The sequence below is a fragment of the Solea solea genome, chromosome 19 (genome assembly GCF_958295425.1).
Source record: "Solea solea chromosome 19, fSolSol10.1, whole genome shotgun sequence".
In the NCBI taxonomy this organism is placed as follows: Eukaryota; Metazoa; Chordata; class Actinopteri; order Pleuronectiformes; family Soleidae; genus Solea; species Solea solea.
The window spans coordinates 2,066,711-2,089,448 of record NC_081152.1 but is presented as its reverse complement, the minus strand read 5'-3'; the positions used below and the strand labels follow the sequence as shown (position 1 = coordinate 2,089,448).

At 42.1% G+C, this 22,738-nt stretch overlaps 2 protein-coding genes across 10 annotated transcripts in view; both read left to right on the top strand.

Moving 5' to 3' along the window:
* The window catches only part of LOC131446372 (seizure 6-like protein), a 54,982-nt gene extending 40,251 nt beyond the window's left edge, over nucleotides 1-14,731 (top strand). The window contains exons 7-18 of one of the 6 annotated variants that reach the window (XM_058617553.1): nucleotides 198-364; nucleotides 1,528-1,722; nucleotides 2,595-2,733; nucleotides 4,166-4,362; nucleotides 6,977-7,171; nucleotides 8,356-8,547; nucleotides 9,385-9,579; nucleotides 11,167-11,202; nucleotides 11,347-11,398; nucleotides 11,958-12,072; nucleotides 12,710-12,815; nucleotides 12,915-14,731. In XM_058617553.1, the coding sequence (XP_058473536.1) occupies nucleotides 198-364; nucleotides 1,528-1,722; nucleotides 2,595-2,733; nucleotides 4,166-4,362; nucleotides 6,977-7,171; nucleotides 8,356-8,547; nucleotides 9,385-9,579; nucleotides 11,167-11,202; nucleotides 11,347-11,398; nucleotides 11,958-12,072; nucleotides 12,710-12,790 (1,564 nt within the window). In that variant the 3' untranslated portion in view covers nucleotides 12,791-12,815; nucleotides 12,915-14,731. Of the gene's footprint in view, nucleotides 1-197; nucleotides 365-1,527; nucleotides 1,723-2,594; nucleotides 2,734-4,165; nucleotides 4,363-6,976; nucleotides 7,172-8,355; nucleotides 8,548-9,384; nucleotides 9,580-11,166; nucleotides 11,203-11,346; nucleotides 11,399-11,957; nucleotides 12,073-12,709; nucleotides 12,816-12,911 lie in introns of all 6 variants that reach the window. The other 5 variants (XM_058617554.1, XM_058617552.1, XM_058617551.1 and 2 more) reach the window with 5 other exon arrangements.
* Nucleotides 14,732-17,049: 2,318 nt separating this feature from the next.
* Nucleotides 17,050-22,738, top strand: LOC131446461 (polyubiquitin-B). Of its 4 annotated transcripts, XM_058617695.1 has the most exons (3): nucleotides 17,073-17,332; nucleotides 17,937-18,854; nucleotides 21,236-22,738. In XM_058617695.1, exons 2-3 carry the CDS (start codon nucleotides 17,944-17,946, stop codon nucleotides 22,380-22,382), a joined length of 2,058 nt encoding a protein of 685 aa, XP_058473678.1. In that variant the 5' UTR covers nucleotides 17,073-17,332; nucleotides 17,937-17,943; the 3' UTR covers nucleotides 22,383-22,738. The 4 variants fall into 4 exon arrangements, with proteins under 4 accessions (XP_058473676.1, XP_058473678.1, XP_058473677.1 ...); XM_058617693.1 differs by lacking the exon at nucleotides 21,236-22,738 and having other exon boundaries at nucleotides 17,050-17,341; nucleotides 17,937-19,229; XM_058617694.1 differs by lacking the exons at nucleotides 17,073-17,332; nucleotides 21,236-22,738 and adding an exon at nucleotides 17,504-17,641 and having other exon boundaries at nucleotides 17,937-19,229.

The following is a 22,738-nucleotide window of genomic DNA, read 5'->3' as shown; positions in this document are numbered from 1 at the left end:
CAATCACATATTTTTCCAGTTTATTCCATTCTGTCATCAATAAAATGACTTTTAAAACAATATCCTGCAGCTGTTGTACAAAGCTTCATTCTTCTTGCTGGCTATGGGCAAACGTTTTGTCATATTTTCATTTGTACAGAATGGTGAGTTCTGGTCAGTTACTCCGCGTCATGGACTTGTCTTTTTCGTCCCTGCAGGCTGGTGTTGTGGAGCGGCCTGGACGCTGGCTCTGTCGTGCTGTTTGACTCGGGTCGTGGCGGACAGATTCCCTTTGAGGGAGTGATCAGCGAGGGTCCGGCTGTGAGGATCCAGTTCATCACTGATCAGCCCAACCACAACACAGGATTCAACATCCGTTACGAAGGTAATATACGGAAGCTAATATAGACCTAGATCATACATGCCTTGTACTGATATTTATATATTTTATTATCTCTTTATTTAAAGGCGACATAGAATGCTTGTATCACACATATATGTTAGTTATGGAGGTCTACTTACATATATTAACTTGTTTTCATGATTAAAAACCTCCTAATCGCTGCAAACGAGCCGATCAAAATATCTCCTCGCTGACGCTCTCGTCAGCCGCGCTGTTTCAGACCAAACAGTTGCTGTGATTGGCCAGCCAACGAGAGCTTTCCTACTGTCCTGTGATTGGCCAGGTACCTGGAAGTGATGTAATAGATAGGTCAGCGCTCAGATATACAGCTCCCCCTCTGGCACGGTGGATGCTCTGCATCTCAGCAGCTACAACGAGACTAGTTCTTCTTCTTCTTCTGCGGTTGAATGTACGCAACCGGATGTGCCCGGACTAGTGCCCGCACCGGGAGGCGCTACGGTGGTGAGGATTTCTGATGACGACATCAAATTAAGGAAGTGTCGATCCGCTTCGCAGAGCCCAGGAAAACAATACAACACTATTTTCTCAGCAGTGGCTGAACTGTTTGTTCTGAAACTTTAGGGTTTCATAAACGAGGTAATGACGCAGATACACACAAAAACGCAGCGTTAATTGGAGCTTCCGGTCTATGTCACCTTCAAAGTTTTTCAATATTATCACCATAAACAAATGAGTTATTAACCATTCAGGCAAATAGCTAGCTAAGTAGATTGGGCTTTCTCTATAGCTGTAGCTCCAGTCTGCCATCTCGAGCCACAACTAATGATTATTTTAATTTTAGATTAAGCTGTTGGTCAGGGTTATCCATATCGCTGTAGATAAGTAAAGATAAGTAAATTAAAAAACACTATATATGTATATATATATATATATATACAGTATAAATGTGTATATATGCATATATATATATATATATATATATAAAGTAAATAAAAAAACACTATATATATGTATATATATATATATATATATATATAAAGTAAATTAAAAAACACTATATATATATATATATATATATATATATACATATACACATACACACCTTACTTATACATGTGTATTGGAGCATCTTCAGCAGGACACGTCTCAGCTCTCTTCAGCTCTCTGTTCTTTCCCTCCTGCAGCTTTTGAGCGCGGCCACTGCTACGAGCCGTACATCCAGAACGGAAACTTCACCACTTCTGACCCGCTGTATGGGGTCGGAGCCGTGGTTCAGTTCACTTGTGATCTGGGCCACTCACTGGAACAGGGGCCCCCTGTCATCGAGTGCATCAGTGCAAGAGATCCCTACTGGAATGACACCGAGCCGCTGTGTAAAGGTAACACTTGGAGGAGTGTCACTTTGTCCTTGACACCATTTTTGATTTGTTCCTGTCAGACTGACGCCAAACTTTGTATTCCGTACCAAGTCTTACACAATCATTGTGAGACACTCGTATTTCAATACATTTACATTTGTCCCGCTGACGCTGCCAGCTGTGCACAAGATCGTGTACCAGTAATTACCAAAGTAAGATGTTTCTGGCAAATTTTCGTTTCCAGTTATCTGGAGCAATCTGTTAGGCTGTGGGCGGTCTACCTGTTGCGTTGGAGCGGGGTCTACTGCACATGCAGGCTCTCTCGCTCATAACGAGAGTCTATGTTAAAGATTTTATGCGTCACTTGACTGTTCATGCACCGTAAACAAGTAAGGACATTTTCAAACTATGCAGATTATACACGACACTTACCATTTGTATAGTGTACAGCATCTTCTTCTTCATGTGAGACAGGTGCGTGGTGCCCTATAGCGCCCTCTATTGACTATCTTGAGGTTTGAAAAATTGTCAATTACATTTATCAAAAAATTTTGACGTTTCGTGGACCAAACAATCGCTCGGTTAGGTGTCACTTTTTTTAAATGGCATTTACAGTGACTTAAAGCTTTTATTGTTGTTTTTAACTGGCAGTTAACAGCAGCTTTAATAACTTTGTTAACCTAAATCACATTAATAAATGCTTAGTTAAAACATTAACTGTTAGTAAATGCTCATAACAACATGTTAATTAATATACAACCAATCTGCCACCATGTTTTCCTGACATGCTTGGGAAAGGCAGGGGCGAGCGGAGGCGTCCTCAGTTCAATTCCCCACACTGTGTCTCATTTATCATCGTGTGTCCCCCGCTGTCCCCCACTGTCTCCCTGCAGCACAGTGCGGCGGCGACCTGACCGGTCCGGGAGGAGTAATTCTGTCTCCCAACTGGCCCGAGTGGTACGGCGAGGGGGAGGACTGCAGCTGGAGGATCCACGTCGAGGAGGACAAACGAGTGCTGCTGGATGTACAACTGTGAGTAAAAGACGCACACACACACACACACACGGACCACATCCAAGTGCAGATAATCAAAATGTAATCGAATATGCTGATCATCAGCTGGGGCGACCCCTAGAGAGAGGGAGGGAAACATGTACGTCACAGTCACGTCACAGTGACACTTAATCTAAAGCTACACTGTGTAAAATGTTTTGTTTTAATTAAGTATCTCACGCTGGGATTATTTTTTAAAGATCGGCGTTTGGTCTGAATGATTCCCGTCAGTATTTTTGTTTGAGTGAGTGCACGTGACCAAACAGAGCAGATGAATCTATGCAGTGTTGACTCAGCTGGTGGAAGCAGCAGGGACCAGAGCGCAGAGAGGGAAAAAAGATGGGTAAAATGCCACCATTTCAGCAGAGCTGTCATCTTACTATTCAGAGAGAATTTATTCCACAGGAGACGAGATCAAAGGCTGCGCCCTCCGGAGTACTTTGTTTAAGCCTTAATAAGTTAAATAACCAGCATCAAGGCAGCTTAAAGGATGTTGTCGAGTAATGCTGATGTGGGAAGGAGCCTAAAAATGTTCTGGCTTGTAACTGTAGATTATATATATATATTAAAAAAATGGAAATAGTCTTCTGGTTTGCTGGTGGTAAGATAACCAGGAATTAACTACTGAAGCCCCTCTTCCACTAGTGCACAGGCCTCGGTTATTTTGCATTTCCATTAGCGATTGTACCTGGTACCGGGTACTTTTTTTAGTACCTGCTCTGGCGAGCTTACAAGCACGCTGAGCTGATGCGTGACGTCATCAGACTGCCGGCCGTCACAAGAAGAGTCCCACACAAGAATCAAAGCGAGCAATGCCGAACTGTAGATCAGTTAAAAAGGCTTAATCCTAAAAAACGTGGGTTAATCTAAAATCTCATCATCTAACAGAAGAGTCTGGTGTATTTAGTGACAGCTGCTGAAACCCCTGCTGCTGTATTTCAGTCCAGAGACTGTGTCTGTGCTCCGGTCATAGAGGAAGTTACACTGAAGTTACACTGAAGTTACACTGAAAACAACTGTGTTACAAGTCACCAGTCACTCATTTGTGTGTGTGTGTTTAAAACTGCAGTTTCACGCAGCCGTGCAGTGATGACTCCGCCCACGTTGAGGCAAGGCGAGCTTAGACCATGTAGTGGAAACACGGTATTATTGAATAGAGACGCTGCTGGTTGTAAAAACTCAATTTGAACGGAAGTTTTTTGGGAAAATAAGATTCTACTCTAAGTAATTTTTTAATTTTCATGCGAAGTTAGTGTCTGTGACATCAAACCCAATTATATACTTTAGTTTCGTAGTGAAAACATGTGATATCACATTAAGACTAAGCTTTATCTTTGCAAAGCCTCTGTGGTGAAACAGGTCTCCGAGCCAATACTGACATATTACTGATATTCTCTCTCTCTGTCCTCAGACTTAACATCAGTGACAGTGACATCTTGACCATCACCGACGGCGACGAGGTAACAACGCGTATCCTGGGACGCTACGTTGGAGGAAGCAGCCCCTTCAAGCTCTCCTCCACGACTCCTGACCTGACTATCACCTTCCACTCTGACCCAGCGGGGCTCGTCTTTGGGAAGGGCGAGGGCTTCATCATCAACTACATGGGTAAGAGTTAAAGGAATATTTCTTTTGATGTGTGAGGAGCTCACCGACAGCCAATTACACACTGTCACTGTGAGAGGCTTGTAGGAGATGGAGAGGCATGAGATCGATGACAACCCAGCTGCCAGAAAAATTCATTTCAGCCACTTGGCAAAAGGGTTATCTAATAAAATGTGTATGCCATCCTAACAATTATGTTTGCAGCTTTAACCCGAGTGGAAAATCAGGGTTTGGTCACTTTCTAATATGCTCATTTAGAGAAAATCTTGCATGCATCATGCATGGAAAAATGAGAAACCCAGCCGTGACGCATATGCAATGCATCCACGGTGAACCAGGCCTTAGGTGCATTAATATGGACACAGATCGCTTCTGAAAATGAGCTAAAATGCTCATTGTCGCAGTGTGAACAGTCTCATTTGTTAACCAAAGTTTTTCTTTCCTTAAAATTTGTCCCCATTCGTTCTCATTTCACCTCTTCTCCTCACACTGCACACTTCATTTTTCACCTTCCCCCTTTTCTCTCTCTCTCCTCTTTATCTTTATTTGTCTTTTCATTCATTTCCCCGTGCTCTTATTCAATCACATCCCATTTGTTTTGCCATCTCACAAACGGAGCCTCATCCACACACACAAGCAGCCAAATAAGCTGGCTTCCTCCTTTCGGCACACAGTAATCCGCAGTTGCTTCCCGTATCCAACACCTGACACCGTGACACACTGTCCAATTTACTTGTCACCCTCCCGACACCACAAGCTCACGCACTGTTTCCCACAGGAGTAAATCAAGTAGACACAGCATGAACACACCGGCTACCATTTGATTGTGTGTGTGTGTGCGCGCACGCTGGGAATAAATAAATGAGCCAGCACACGTCGTCCTGCTGTATATGGAGGAGGACCAAGTCAATAGAGAGTGAATAATTGATCCAGCAACAAATCCCTGTGGGCTAATTATAATGTACAGTGTAATGCAATACTGATCTGGCTGCCTGATCAATCATCAGAAATACACACACACACACACACACACTGGTCCCACCAGGGTTCCATGTGGTTCTAATGACTTTTTTTCTGTCTTTAAAGAGTGTGAATTTTATTAATGTCCTGTATTTGCATGTTGGCAGGGTTTGCTGTGTATGAACATTCCCACAGTAACACATGAGCCTGTGTATCAATGGGAGGCAACACATAGCAATCCATAAGGGTGATGTGAGGCAACGTGTGCACTAAATCAATGAGGCACAGAGATTATGATAAAGCTTGTTGCCTCCCATTTTAAAGTTTACAAAAGACTAAAGCACACAAAGTAATCACAGCCTTATGCTTCATAGGTTTTATAGTTATACTGCAGTGAATTCCTTGTTCATGTTTCTCTTTTTCTTGACTAATTGATGAATGTGTGTTTTATTCACTTATTTACTTGCTTAACTTTAATATTATTCCATTTAACATCATGTGTTTCATAAAACTTTTTGAAGTGTGGTTGTAAGAGGTAATAACACAAAGTTAGCAACGCCAGCCCGAGGCACCACTGCTCTCCCTCGCTCGATGAAAGCATGGTTGCCAGGGGCGACACAAGGAGAAACAGGCTTAAGCCACTTAACAAAAGGTTCACCTGATAAAATCTACGATATCTCTAGTAGGGCTGCAAGTATAACTATTTTCAAGAACTAAATAAAACAGTTACAGTAAATCATTACAATGGATGTTTTTTGACATTGTCTGATTTTATAGACCAACAAAATCGATTAACTGAGGTGATGTGAATAGTGCGGCATGTTTTCTTCTCTGTCATGTGTTTTATATGCTAAATATAAAAAAAATGTAACAAGATCTGTTAGGAAAAAAAAAATATATATATATATATAAAATTTATATTAAAAATGAAATAGAGAAAAATATTTCTCAATTGCACAATCCTTCATCAGAACAATGGAAAAAACACAGAAACATGCAGATTCTCCCAAATCTGCAGAGACTTGAGGTGAGTCTGAGATTCTGCTGCTTATATCAGTGAGTGGTGTCTCCTTAAACCTTTTTTTAATATATATATATCTACTGTATAATGGTGTAGCATTTTCCTTTTTGTAAAACAAAGAGGTTCCTGTCATTGAAGCGACGCCATAAAAGCGACGCTCATATTGACAAAGTCACAAAGAGTCATTTTTACCTGACTCAGCAGTTCCTCTCTGCCGGATTGAGTGCTATGTATCTTTCAGCTCATTGCCTGGGTTTAATGGTCCGTGACTTAAGTGTCTGGGTTCAGGCTGAGGACTTCATTTCCAGTAGAAGCACAGCTGTTTTTATTTAAACGGGCTCTAAAAAACCCAGCCATCTCTGTCGCACACGGCAGACACACACAGCACATTTAGACGCTGAGAACCACAGATATTTCAATCCGGGGTTTGAGAGAGACCAAACAGAGAGACAGTTCCTGCTTTTGGTGAGCTTCCAAGCGAGCTGCAGAGAGCGAGTACAAGGGTTCATGTCAGAATCAGATGTACTGGTGTTTATCTTAGTGTCTTTCCCCGTCACTGTCGTCAAACCCGGACAACAAACAATGTCACTGTCATCACAGAGCCATCAATCATCTTTTCTTTTTAAACATTCACAGAGGTGTCCCGAAATGACTCCTGTCCGGACCTGCCCGAGATCCAGAACGGCTGGAAGACGACGTCCCACGTCGCACCGGTGCGAGGGGCTCACATCACCTACCAGTGTGATCCTGGCTATGACCTGGTTGGACGGGAGACGCTCATCTGTCAGTTGGACCTCTCCTGGAGCTCACAGCCACCCTTCTGTGAAAAGAGTCAGTTCCGTGTGTGTGTGCGTGTGTGAGACTATGACTGTGATTGTTATCAGTGGCGGTTCAAGCTTGAATGACACCCTGGGCGAGACTCCCTCGAGCGTCCCCCGAATAAAACCCCCCCACAAAAAAACAGGGTTAAACAAACTGTGTTTTATATGCTAAATATAAAAAAAATGTAACAAGATCTGTTGGGGAAAAAAAAATATATATATATATATAATTTATATTAAAAATGAAATAGAGAAAAATATTTCTCAATTGCACAATCCTTCATCAGAACAATGGAAAAAACACACTTAAGAGAAACCAGTTATTACACTATAAATATACACAACAATAAGAGCAGAGAGAAACAATAATAATGTCATTTAAATGAAATAGAGAAAAATATTTCTCAATTGCAGAAATCCTTCATAGGAACAATGGAAAAAACACACTTAAAAGAAACCAATTATACTGCACATATGCCAGAAGTATACACAATAATAACAGCAGAAAGCATCAATAACAATATCATACAAATGCAATAGAGAATAAAGATTATTAAAAACACAAATGTGAAAACACACTGAAGATAGTGTCATTATTACAATTGCAGACAGAACAGAAAAAACAATGTTCAAACAACTAAAACTTAACTCGTCCGGTTCTTCCTAGATGCAAAATTGTCAAAGATGTCGTCGATGATGTGAAATCTGCTCACTTGTTTGGTGATTGATGTTAATAATCCCAAAGCCAGTAACTCCCGCTGCAGCTGCTCTGCTCTCATCACACGCACAGATCTTTTCATGCACGAAATCATTTGACACGAGTTGAACCTAAATCAACTCAGACGGCAGTTGAAAGTAGCGGCTGCTGTGAATGGTGCTGCGTTTGGAGGGATAATGGTGGCAGCAGTAACTGCTCATTGCCTGAAAGGACTTTTAACGAGTTCCCATAAAATTCACTGAGGATTCTCAGTGTCCTCCGTGTTCCTGAATCATTTTTATTGATCTCCCAAAATGCAGATGTCTCTCTTCTCAACAGCTTCAGGTGAAAACATGTCGATACTCCCCAGAGGAATGACTGATGACCTATTTTACACCAGTGACAACTTCATTATCACAAAATAATTAAACAAAAGTATATAGAATAAAAAAGTACATGTCACATATTCCTCTCTTTCTTTCTTGGCTGTTCTTCAGTCATGTACTGCTCAGACCCTGGCCACGTGGAACACTCCACCAGGTCTCTGTCAGACCCTAAACTCATGGTGGGAACAACCATTCAGTACAGCTGCAATACTGGCTTCATCCTGCAGGGCGGCGCCACCCTCACCTGCTACGGCCGTGAGCCAGGGACTCCTGTGTGGACGTCTCAACTTCCTCACTGTGTCTGTGAGTATCATAAAAAGACAAGTTAAAGCTGGCTCTGAATACTTTGAAGTCAGAAACTAAATGGAAATCAGCCAATTATTGTGATTATTGTTATTATTATTATTATTACAACAACAACAACAATAATAATAATAATAATAACAACAATAAAAACAGCTTCAACGAGTTAATAATTAAAGTAACGTGCCACATGTTTTGGCAGTAACATGATTAAAACAGTAATTACTTAGATTACTCGTTACTTAAAGTCCCATCACTGCTGAAAACACAGTTTTTTCTCAATGGACCATGGTGAGGAGAAATAACTAGTTTCCATATCTAGTGATGTGTCTTTAAGGATTTATAGAAGCATATGAAAGAGTTGTGTGCTGAAGCTGAAGCCGCCCTGTGGTGTGGTTTGGAACTGTCATCGGTGTAGACAGTTTCATATTCCCTTCCTGCTGCTGTGTGAACTAACATGAGTGGGTTTGTGTGAAAAAAAAAGACCTGGCTCTCTTCCTCCTGTGCTGACACAGATTACAGCGTCTCTATGTGTGTGTGTGTGTGTGTGTGTGCGCTTACGTTATTATTAATGTTTGTGAGCAGCGTTTGATGTTTGATGTGTAAATCTTATGCTAATGCAGCATAGCAATCAGCCCTCAGCCACCTGAGAGGAGGGGGTGGAGATTATCCCTGAGTCATGTCACCTCAGCAGGAGCCTGTCACATGTGTCAGTCCAGCTCTGACGCAAAAGCCTTAACAGCATCCATCCATGCTTTCTCTGTCTGTCTTTCTGTCTTTCTGTCTTTTTTTCTTTCTTTCTTTCTTTCTGTCTTTCTTTCTGTCTTCATGCCACAGCTGAGGAGTCTGTTTCCTGTGAAAACCCTGGTCTCCCTGACGACGGCTACCAGGTCCTGTCCAAGAGGCTTTACCTGCCCGGAGAGTCGCTCACCTTTGTCTGTTACCAAGGTTACGAGCTCATTGGCGAGGTTTCCATCAAATGTATCCTTGGAAACCCGTCGTTCTGGAGCGGGCCACTTCCACTGTGCAGGGGTGAGACTTTGCAGGATTTTTTTTTTTTTTAGTGAATGTATAGAATGAAACCCTCCCCTGTCTATGTGCCCTTGGATTTACGCATGAACACCAGGTTTTCCTGCCCTTTGCCTGCTGAGATAAATAGTCCCTGCTCCTTTTTTCATGCAACCGACACTTCGCTAAACTCCTTTCCCAAACAGTCAAATCACAGCTGAGCTCATCAAGACACTTCTTGAAATATGAAAATAAACACGTGTGTGTGTGTGTGTGCTCTCACTTCCTCCCACAGAAACATGCTATATGGAGATTAGGTCAATTGGTCTCTCTAAATTGACCACAGGTGTGTGAGAGAAGTTGTTTGTCTCTGTGTGTGTGTGTGTGTGTGTGTGTGTGTGTGGCCCTGCGATGGACTGGCAAACTGTCCAGGGTGTGACCCCGCCTTATCGCCCTACATCAGCTGAGATTGGCACTCCCCCGCGACCCACCGGTGGAGGATAAAGCGGTAGATAATGGATGGATGGAAGTTATAATTGAACGAAACAACAATGGTGCAAAGTCAGAGCAGAGATTTCTGTAATGAGACCAAAGAAACCGCCGTTCGATTGTGTAGAGGTGGAGTTAGTCTATAGTTACACATAAGACTGGTTATCTTAGTTGCATAGAGCAGTGGTTCTCAAAGTTTTTCTGTTGGGCCCCCTCTGGAGGAAGAGCGACTCTCACGAAATTGTAACACTGTGTCAAGTATAACATTTATTGAATCAATATTAGAAGAAACGTTTCACTTTTCTAATCTGTTTACAATAAAAATATGAAATGTGCAATGATAACTATAATAGTGTCATTTTTAAACAAATACATTTGGATAACAAAGAATTTTACCAATATCAATTATTTGCTGTGCAAATAAAACAAATGCTGTCACAACACACAGAGACAACAAGACTGAGTTATGTGTCGTCGCATTTTCTCGTCTGAATCATTGATGTTTTCTTTTCGCCCCGTCAGAGACTTCTCCATTATCCAAACCTTGTCACTAGTGTAGATTTGGTTGTGGTACGTCACTAAAATAAGTCCAGGTTACAGCGAGACCAAAAGTTCCGCCTGCTAAACTTTAGTTAGGACTTAAAAAGTCTCCATGCCCCCCCCCAGGGGGGCCTGCCCCACATTTTAAAAAAGGCCAGGGGCACTGGTTCATTTAGCATTCAGCATTTAGTGAATCCCAGTGTGGGATGAATAAAGTCAAATCTGATCGAGGTCTGATCAAAAGTAATGAACAGTGTGATGATATCGGCGAGTGAGTTTCAGAAATGGAGAGATTGCCTCAGGTCATGTTGCAAATGAAACGAGTTTGTCCGTCTTTCATCTGATGAGAGGAACGCTAACGAGAGAGAGCTGTGATCCCAAAAACATTATCGCTTTAAAAACCTGCTGGCTTTATATACGTGCCTCACATTAGAGCAGAAAGCTTGAGCAGCCGTGTGATGGGTGAGGATTTTAACGAACTGTCAATCTAAGCAGACTTGTAACAAAAGTGCAGTACAGCACTAAATGAAGTGTGATGTCAATTTGCATACATGCACTGACTGACGGGATGATGTCTTGCAGCCACCCGTAACTGCTTTGGCAACCATGCTTTGGAAGGTGAGTCTGTCTCCGTGCGTAGGTGTGACGTGACACTGTGGACCTGAAACGAGGACACAGTTTGTTGTGTAATTCTCACCTCAAACACAAACCATCACACAAGTCCAAGACTGACGAGCATTTCTGTTCAATGTGTCTGCTCAGTGTGCTTCAAGCAGACGCCTGACTGCCCACCTCATTCCCACTGTCTCTGCATGTGAGTGGACTTGCTTTCGTTTCCCCTTTGTGGACCGTTCCTTTTCAGGTCCAGTGGTCCTTATGGAGACCAGAGGCAGACACTACTGTATGTCAGCTTGCATGAACATTCACATTCCACACATGCGTACTCAAGCTCACGTTCCATTCCACTTGTAGTGATTCTTCACCAGGGCTTCGACCCTTTTTCTGTGCCCTTATATTCGTCTAACGTTGAATTGAACATGTTCTGGTACCGGTGGACCTCCTTGCATCACCTCTACCAAGTTTCCATGGTTAACCTTCTTTGTTGTGTGCTACCAACTGGACTGGGAATTGTTGTGTTACAGCGAGCATGAACCCACATGGACTCAAACTGTAGGGGCGCTCACCAAATTGACCACCATGAAAATGGGCAGATGTCTAAATATACTGTATGACCCTAGTGGACCTCTGTGGTCACAGGTCGTACAGATTGTAGGGGCGTAAGGGCCCCTCGATACTCATTACCTATAAACATGCTCGTGGTTCCATTTGGACTATCTATCTGTCTTTCTTTCTTTCTTGCATTTGTTAACCAGTTGCAGAGGCGACTGCCGGCTCCACTCTGGATGGAGGGAACATAGCTCTGGTCGTCTTCGTCCTCATCCTCTTGCTGTCTGTGTTGCTGGGAGGCGCCTACGTCTACGTCACGCGGTAATATCTCTGACCACTTGACTTTTAAGGTTCAGGAGAGGAATTATAAATGAGAGTATGTTTTTCATGAATCTGTTCTCTCCTGAAAATGAAGAGCTGTTGTGTTTCGTTACCTTCAGACATGAATAGACGGGATCTTGAAAAAAGTATTTATCTTTTTAATGTGTTCAGATTCAAGACACAAAAACTACTGTGAGAGGTGTCACTTTTATATAATCGTGCTGACAGAGTGGCGGATTCGTTCACATGGGTGCGGAAATGCAACTGCAAACATGCACACGTAATGTTTCCAGTGTGAAGCAGGCCTTAGGACGGGGGGTAAATAATCCATAGTCACAGAAAAAAACATGTGGAGTCGGCGTCTTTACATAATACAAAGAAGAGGAGATGCCTGTGTGTACAGCCAAGACTGAAGAAGAGAGGAGAGGAAACTGTCCCACGACAAAAAACAAAAGCTACACAATCTTTCAGCAAAGTTCCATCACTCACTGTGTCAATAACTCAAACAAACAAAACAACAAATTATTTATGTTTTATAATTATTCTGTTTGTTTAGTTTTATTATCTTAATTACTGATGAATTACTGATTTGTTTCTTTTTTTTTTTTTTGTATTTTCTCCTTATTCCGTCCCTCAGGTGCAGATATCACTCGAACCTCAGGCTCCCGCTCATCTACCCTCACCCTTACCGACAGATCACTGTGGAGACAGAGTTTGACAACCCTCTCTATGAGACAGGAGGGGTGAGTTTCCACCACATTTGTCCTCTAACTGTCCATCATACTGTAAATCTCACGTGGTCCCTTCCTCGTCTCGTCCGTCTTGTCTTCCTGTCTCAGCAGGACACTCGTGAATATGAAGTATCGATATGAGAAGTTCCATGAAAGACGTTTCTGAAACCGAGACCGACCGCCTCGTCCTAACTCTTCATCCTCTCTCCCTTCCTCCTCCGCCCAGGAGCAGGCGGTGTAAATACAGTTAGATGACGTCCAGCCCCTCCTGCTGCGAGATGCAGAAATCAATCCCACTCTTTCCTCCTTTGACACGACAGTGTCTGACAACATGGTGGGTTTTCTTTGGACGGGAGCTACAACATTGTCGCCTGGAGACGACGGGACATGTAGGATTAACTGAGAATAAAAGACCTAAAAGATCATCAAGGAATTGAAGGTAATGAGAAACACAGAGAGTTGAGGGTTAAGGTATAACATGGCACAGGTGAGGAGTTACAGAGAGGAGAAAAGGAAGGAGTCGGGGACAAGACACAGTGTTAGGAATGTGAAATGAAGACACAGAAGTAGTTTTTTTTATTCATATTTTTGTTTTTCCAATATACACAAAGAATCCTTGACTGGAATATGCCTCAGTTTAAGTTTAAGTTATAATTCTGAAAGGAATAAGTGAGGTTGCATGGAGCACGAATCTTTTTACAGGAGCTCGCTCTTCCTAGAAACACGAAACACAATGGAGACACGAGTAAAAACTGATTTTAGTCACAACAAAATGCCTGCTTGAGTCTATGATATGTTAAGAATATGTTTTCCTATTTTTTTCTTGCCAATAGAGAGTGCCTTTGCCAACAGGAAACTGAAGTTTGTGTTGTTGTAAAGAGTCCATTCACAAAATCACATATTTGACCGTCACAAACTTACCAAACCTCCGTGAGCTAAAAACACTGATTTTCTCAATGGACATTGGTGCAGGAAAGTGAGCGGTTTACAAACGTCAGCTTTCAGTCACAAAAGGCTGTCTGGGGAGATATTTTAGACTTGTGGCTAACATCTGTTCTTCCTCCTGTCCCTGTGTTTTCCTTTGAGAGTAAACGTCTGTGTCTCAGGCTGGTTTTCGCTGCCTTTGCAGCCGAATCAGTGGTGACTCTGTCAGAACATCATACAGTCACACAATAAACACTCACTTTAAGAGGAATTTATTGAAAAGTTTCCCTCTGAGATGTTATACAGACAATAAACCTGGTAATACCTGGTTTTATTTATGTGTATTATGTATATTAATGTGGAATGGTACATGGTAATGGTATATTTATATGATTATATATAACCATTATCAATGCAGCAGCCTAAAACTATGAAAAGTCACCACAGATACCTTATCACGACATGATATCTAAAATCTAAGCCCATATATCAAGTCTTGATATAGGTATAATATCTATACATTGCTCTGCCCTAGAGTCACACCATTGCTCCGTGGGCCAGACGTATGAACTGATGAGTTGGATTTCTGAACACGGCAACATATAAGCTGCCGTGTTTAGGAAATAAAAGTGAGTGCTTCCTAATTAGTCCAACACACTGTGTCTTGTCCTTGACCTTTGTCCTGTCTGCAGTCACCTCTAAGCCTTTTTTACTCCAGCTTCTCCACTTCTGGCTTCAGCTGCTGTAAATTTGGTTTTTAAATCCATGACTTGCAGGTTGTGGAGGCTGCAGTGTGAATAGCGTAGCTGTAGAGTCAACTGACCAACCGTCAAGTGCAAGCTCAATCCACCCACCAGATGATGTATTTATTTTGATGTACTGTATATGTGATGTTTTATGCAAATTGATAAATGTACATTTTCATGATGAGAAGACAAATGTGACAGTTTCCCTAAATAAATCATAAAACTTAAATAAAAAGAACAAAAGATTATTTCTAAATATTGAAGCATTCTTCTGCGTCGTGTTTGTGAGCCAGGGCCAAACGTGAAGCCAAAATGTGACCATTTCCCAACCTTTTTCTCCTCATGATTCCTTCAAATGCTAATGTTTTTCACCTTCACAAGCCAGTGGATCTGTGGTAGGTTGTAGGTTCAATTCCCTGCTCCGTTAGTCTATGCCGATGTGTCCCTGGGCAAGATACTTAAGTTGAGGGCTGCTACACCAAAACTGGAGAGGAAGATTTTGAGCATGTGTGGTGAGTACAAACTTTTTTAAATGAAGCTTTATTTTAATAACTATACATTACAATGTATATCAGGGGTGTCAGGTAACATAGGGCCTGAAGGCCAAAACCGGCCCACTGGAGGGTCCAATCCAGCCCAGGTTGCTCATAAACATGCTTTTTGTGTGGACAGTTCCTTGACCCCACATTTCTCGTTGTGTGATTGAGAAACAGACCCGTGCACGTTTTGAGTCCGCTAACGTTGATGTTTCTGTCGACCGAGAGGGGTAAACGCAAATGTTTTAGGACTTGCCGGTGTTTTGGGGTTTGTGTGTGTTTTCTGTCCTGCGTGTTTTGGGGTTTGTGCGTGTTTTCTGTCCTACGTGTTTTGTGGTTTGTGTGTGTTTTCACTTCTGCGTGTTTTAGGGTTTGTGTGTGTTTTCTGTCCTGCGTGTTTTGGGGTTTGTGCGTGTTTTCTGTCCTGCATGTTTTGGGGTTTGTGCGTGTTTTCTGTCCTGCGTGTTTTGGGGTTTGTGCGTGTTTTCTGTCCTGCGTGTTTTGAGGTTTGTGCGTGTTTTGGGGTTTGTGCGTGTTTTCTGTCCTACGTGTTTTGTGGTTTGTGTGTGTTTTCACTTCTGCGTGTTTTAGGGTTTGTGTGTGTTTTCTGTCCTGCGTGTTTTGGGGTTTGTGCGTGTTTTCTGTCCTGCATGTTTTGGGGTTTGTGCGTGTTTTCTGTCCTGCGTGTTTTGGGGTTTGTGCGTGTTTTCTGTCCTGCGTGTTTTGGGGTTTGTGTGTGTTTTCACTTCTGTGTGTGTTTTTGAATCCTCAGCGTTTGTGAATATGCATCTCGTTTCTCCTCCTGCATGTGTTTTGGGTCGTTGCAGTGTGTTTGCCCGCCGGCCATTGCTTACAAATCCGATTTGGGCTAAAAACCGGCTCACAATTGTAATCAAAACCAAACTGTATGTGGAAAAATCGTATCTCATGTATTTTTCAGCTGTTCAGACTGCCAACAAATCAAGATAGATACAATCTGGATTTGCTTAAAAGTCCAATATGGGCTAAAGTCTAGTCTAGTAGTTTGTGAACCACTGCTTTAGATTTTTCTCAAAACACACTTTCACCATCAGCGACATATAAAAAGATTTTAATCTTCTTAACTGTCATGAAAAGAACTCATTACTTTCACCACACCTCTGGCTCCCACGCAACTTTCTTTTTTTTAGGACCGAGTTTGCCGTCTTCTTTGATAAGTCGGAGGCAAATCCTGCCCCGCAGCATTTCCCCACCAACGAACCACTTTCATGTCCTAATGATTCCTTCTGTTGCCTTTGTGAATGCTGATCAGGAGATAATGCTTCCTGCTATGATTGTGATTTCCAGGGGCTTTCCTGCTGCGGCTAATTCAACTGTTGAGACGCTTTTAACCAGATGCCTGGTGATGTTAAGCGCTCTGACGGAAGTGAGTGCCACCCACACAAGTTTAATGAGCCAAAGGCATCAACAGAGGCGCAAACACGTCACATTTATTTCTGCATTTGAGGCTTTTTGCTCGGTGCTTTTAATCGGGGAGAATCACATATAGGGTGCTGCGTTATTACAGGCAGCTGACAACAGGGGTCACACCCACATCACGGATGTAAGAGAGGCAGAAATATCTGTCAGTGGGAGTTATTCATAGTAAAGAAATACAGGAAGTCCTGTATCCAACTATTACTACTGGATCCAAAGATCAACGAGTCACAATTCAATCAAATCCAACTAGTAATAACTACCTAGTAATGAAAATGAATATGTCCATAATAAATGAATGATGATGTAAAAAACATCAAACATCCCAGAGGGAGAGGAGAATGTGAAGAATATATTCATCATGTTCAAGTTATGAATGTCTATTCAATTTCAATAGATCAATCAATCAATCAATCAAAATGCCGCACTGTATATTCGTGTTTTATTCCAATAGTTGTTCCGATGTTACTTAAATTATTTTTTTGGATGCATTTTTTTTTCTCCCACAGGAAATGAATTGAGAGTGCATTCAAAGGCAGCAACTCAATGAAAGAGATCAAAGATCAAAGGAAGGAATCTGATAATAAGTACTCGTGCTGAATGTGGAGAGCAGCGTTATGCCCCTCGGTGTACAGCCTGACCTAAACATTCACAGAACGCATTTTTGAGAAACTTTTGAATTGCGTTTGGACTGGAAGAAATTTGAACTTAATAATTTGACTGCAGACAGAAACCTTGCTCCTGTGGAAGGCAGCGTTGCACCTATCGGCGTACACCCTGACAGAAACTATTAGAAGAGTCTAGTAGTCCTTTATCTGGACATCTGGAGAAGCCGACATCACGTGTATCATCTGGAAATAATTTTCCCGTGAGTAATGTGAGCTTTTACACCACAATTTTCACCTGCACTCAGTATGTGTTGTAATGGGATGTCAGGAGCTCATGTGTCTTTGATGTCATGGCAGCGCTTATGTAACGGTAACAGTTAGTGTTGCCACTTTGCCGTGCACATGCAGCTGAATCAGGTGTAGTTCGGCTGGTGAGTGGACCATGCACCTGGTTTTGCCTTTTTCCTGTGGCAACTTCATTTTCATCACTTTCATTTCCGTCTGTGTGGCTGCTTCACAGGTGTCAAAGTCATCAAAGGCAAGAGTCCTTGGCTTTGAACAAAGAACAGGTAGCAGTGAAACAGATTTCTTTTAGTGGCCCATAAACCACATCAATTCTGACATTATATGAAGCATCACCACTAGCCTGTGAACTGCCTTATTTGGAAAAAGTATAGTTTAAAGTGCTCCTCTGGTCACTTGAAAGGCTTCAAACTTAGCAAGTGACTAAAGGCACAGAACATTTTGATATAGTGAGGTTGAAATATGCTCAAATTTAGTAGGATATAGTAACTAAATAAACATAGAAGTATATTGATGTTGTATTGATTTAAAATGTTTCTACTATTTATTTTCATTTCACAGTGTCACGATGCAGATCTCTGTGAACACCCTGACTGTCAAGACCATCGCTCTGGAGGTGGAGCCCAGTGATGCTATTAAGAACGTCAAAAAGAAGATCCAGGATAAGGAAGGGATCCCTGCAGACCAGCAGCGTCTCATCTTTGCTGGTAAACAGCTGGAAGACGGTCGCACCCTCTCCGACTACAACATCCAGAAGGATGCCACCCTCCATCTTGTGCTCCGTCTGAGAGGAGGAATGCAGATCTTTGTGAAGACCCTGACTGGCAAGACCATCACTCTGGAGATTGAGCTGAATGACACCATTGAGAACGTCAAGGCCAAAATCCAGGACAAAGAAGGGATCCCTCAAGACCAGCAGCGTCTCATCTTTGCTGGTAAACAGCTAGAAGATGGTCGCACACTCTCGGACTACAACATCCAGAAGGAGTCCACCCTCCATCTTGTCTTGCGTCTTAGAGGAGGAATGCAGATCTTTGTGAAGACCCTGACTGGCAAAACCATCCCTCTGGAGGTGGAGTCCAGTGACTCCGTTGAGAATATCAAGGCCAAAATCCAGGATAAGGAAGGAATCCCTCCAGACCAGCAGCGTCTCATCTTCGCTGGAAAACAGCTGGAAGATGGTCGTACCCTCTCCGACTACAACATCCAGAAGGAGTCAACCCTCCATCTTGTTTTGCGTCTTAGAGGAGGTATGCAGATCTTTGTGAAGACCCTGACTGGCAAGACCATCTCTCTGAAAGTGGAGCCCAGTGACACCGTTGATAGCGTCAAGGCCAAAATCCAGGATAAAGAAGGAATCTCTCCAGACCAACTGCGTCTCATCTTTGCTGGTAAACAATTAGAATATGGCCGTAAGCTCATGGACTATAATATTCAGAAGGAGTCCACCCTCCATCTAGTTTTGCGTCTGAGAGGAGGAAACTAAGAACCTTGTGATGAAGATGCCCCTGTTCACCTACCTTTTAGTTCTCGTGTTAAACTTGCATGTCCTGCAATTTCAGTAATTGCTTAAAGTTTTTAGTTTAGTATTTCTAAGTTTAGCTTGTGCTGGTGTTGAGTTAGCATTTCCAAATATTGTTTTGTTGTTTTTTTGTTTTGACAGAACATTTCACTTGCGTTTGCTGACAGTTTTTGAGATGACTTAAATACAAATGTGATGCGCTGGATTTTAAAGCCCAACATTGAGCCTGAACATTTGTCAAAACAAAAAGTATGAACTCCGTTTTTATGATGTTTAAAGGGGAAGAATCTTTGAAAATTCCACTCATTTAACAATAAATGAATTACTCGCTGTTTGTTTTGTCATTTATGTTCAGTTACTCTGGTGCAAGGATCGCGTTTATCATGAAATAATTATATATATGTATATAATATATATACATATATGTGTGTGTGTATGTGTTTTTATATATATATTTATAAACACATATATGTTTATATATATATATGTGTATGTATGTATATGTATATATATATATATATTTATGTATGTATGTATGTACAGTATTGTTGTCAAAGGTACTTCTTTGTGGTTTTCTGTCCTGTCGCCTGATCCGTCCTCCAGTTCAATAGATGGCGATAATGTGCTTGTAAGCCAAGAGCTAACCGCCTAAAGACCCAGCAAAAGAAGAGTGAAGGCAGGAGAACATTCTCGTCGTCATTTCTTTGCTGAATCACTCGCGCAGCGGCCAGAAAAACTTCTATCACGTACATCGTCTGAAAAGCAATTCGCTCGTAAGTAATGAGTGTTTTCGCCCGCTTACAGTATGTGTGTTGAAAGGTGCTGAAAACGTTGCGACGAAAACCACCGCATTCTTCAGAATTTGGCCAGAAAATTGTACTTACAACTTTAATTTGAAACACAAGTGATTAATACAATAACATAGACACCCGCGCGTGTATTTTCGCCACAGTAAAGTGACAGTCACTCGACTATGGCGACATCGCGATATGTTAGCAACATTAGCTCGTAGCCTTCACCGCCATTCGGCAGCTGACCGACAACAATATAAAGGTTTAGAAAATGTCGCCCAATAACTAAATTGAAGTATTTCGAGCCAATTCAATGCTTGACGATCTCTTTGTGTCCGCTGTTAAATTAAATTAAGATTGGTCGGTTAATTTGCGAGGGCGTCGTCGCCTGTTAGCTTAGCAACTGTGACCGTTTCTTGTCTGTTAATAACAGGCAGCCCATTTGAATAATTACATGCCATTGTCTTTGTTTTTGTAGCCAGTTAAAGTGTCTTTAGGTAAACGTTAATCTACATAATTTAACTCAACTGAATTGTTGTTGTTGTTGTGTTTAGAGCGAAATTGCAGATGAAACTACTAAGCACTTAAGATTATTGTGTTCCTGTTCTGTATTATCGTTGTTTCATCACCTGCAGCACATTTTGAGTTGTTGAAATTGGCTTATAAATGTAGAAGATGGTGACCAAAAAGTAACAGAAGAATTAGATAACTTTGGGTGTGGTCTTGTCTGACTAGTCCTCTTCTATGATTCAGTCTAAGGCCACGTTTACACCTGGCAGTAATGTGTTTTCTGTGATCTGAATGCCATTGGATAGTGCCTTGTACAGGTGTAAATCCACCTGAGACGCATGGAGGAGGGATTGTTGTCCAGTCTGCCAAACCATTTCAGGAGATGATTGGAGACGCATTGTGACCACATTGAACAGAAGTGTAAATTCAAAACTCTAAGTGTAAATGGTTAAACCGTCAATTCCACGTTTGCATTCAAAGGTCATGATTGTGGCGTTGTTTTGATCAAGATTCGATTTTCAACGTGTGATTAGTCCCAGTCTATTACAGTTAACAACGGTTATACAGAAAAATAACAGACTAAACTTGTTATACAGAATCAGACCGCTGAATATTGCCATTGACCAGTTACAGTCAAGTATTCACCAAGATTTGTGTCATATGCACTGAATTATAGGAGTAGCTATCTTCCGTATTGTGTTAGTATTATTAATGTTATTGTTTTTTAATCTGAATAAGCAGAAAGTGTGGCCAATAACAAAAATAAACAGCGGAATAGTGACCAAAATGGATAGTTGCAGCCCTATTTGCAATAAGCTGAAATGGAGGAGGAGATGGCAACCAAAGAAAGATCGAAGATATTGATTTAATATCAAATAAAGAAAATAGGAATTACTAACTTAATGTTTCCAAATTTTTAATGTAATGTAAATGACATGTAATTATTGTTTGTGTGTGGCACATTCAACTGTTACCTACTGCTAATATGAATAAAAAGTGATAGTTTTATACCATCTATTTTCATTTCACAGTGTCAAGATGCAGATCTTTGTGAAGACCCTGACTGGCAAGACCATCACTCTGGAGGTGGAGCCCAGTGACACCATTGAGAACGTCAAGGCCAAAATCCAGGATAAAGAAGGAATCCCTCCAGACCAGCAGCGTCTCATCTTCGCTGGTAAACAGCTGGAAGATGGACGCACCCTCTCTGACTACAACATCCAGAAGGAGTCCACCCTCCATCTTGTGCTCCGTCTGAGAGGAGGTATGCAGATCTTTGTGAAGACCCTGACTGGCAAGACCATCACTCTGGAGGTAGAGCCCAGTGACACCATTGAGAACGTCAAGGCCAAAATCCAGGATAAAGAAGGAATCCCTCCAGACCAGCAGCGTCTCATCTTCGCTGGTAAACAGCTGGAAGATGGTCGCACCCTCTCTGACTACAACATCCAGAAGGAGTCCACCCTCCATCTTGTGCTCCGTCTGAGAGGAGGTATGCAGATCTTTGTGAAGACCCTGACCGGCAAGACCATCACTCTGGAGGTTGAACCCAGTGATACCATTGAGAATGTCAAGGCCAAAATCCAGGATAAGGAAGGAATCCCTCCAGACCAGCAGCGTCTCATCTTCGCTGGTAAACAGCTGGAAGATGGTCGCACCCTCTCCGACTACAACATCCAGAAGGAGTCCACCCTCCATCTTGTGCTCCGTCTGAGAGGTGGTATGCAGATCTTTGTGAAGACCCTGACCGGCAAGACCATCACTCTGGAGGTGGAGCCCAGTGACACCATTGAGAACGTCAAGGCCAAAATCCAGGATAAGGAAGGAATCCCTCCAGACCAGCAGCGTCTCATCTTTGCTGGTAAACAGCTTGAAGATGGTCGCACCCTCTCTGACTACAACATCCAGAAGGAGTCCACCCTCCATCTTGTGCTCCGTCTGAGAGGAGGTATGCAGATCTTTGTGAAGACCCTGACTGGCAAGACCATCACCCTGGAGGTTGAGCCCAGTGACACCATTGAGAACGTCAAGGCCAAAATCCAGGATAAAGAAGGAATCCCTCCAGACCAGCAGCGTCTCATCTTTGCTGGTAAACAGCTGGAAGATGGTCGCACCCTCTCTGACTACAACATCCAGAAGGAGTCCACCCTCCATCTTGTGCTCCGTCTGAGAGGAGGAAACTAGGCTCTTTATGATGAAGATGCCCCTGTTCACCTTGAATGTCCTGCTGTGTCCTTGAAGTTTAAAATTCCTAAGTTTTGCTTGAACTTGTGTGAGTCAGCATTTCCAACTATTGTTTTCTGTTTTTTTAGGTTTTGACATAACATTTCATTTGCATTTGCTGACAGTTTTTGAATTTACTTAAATAGAAATATGATACGCTGGCCTCATGTTTGAGATTTTAAAGCCCAACATGGATAACTCCACCTATTTAACATTTTGTTGAAACCAAAAGTATTAGCTGTGTTTTTGTTTTGCTTAAAAGGGAAGCATCTATAGAAATCCTGCTGATATAACTAATAAATGGCCTCTTACTCTTA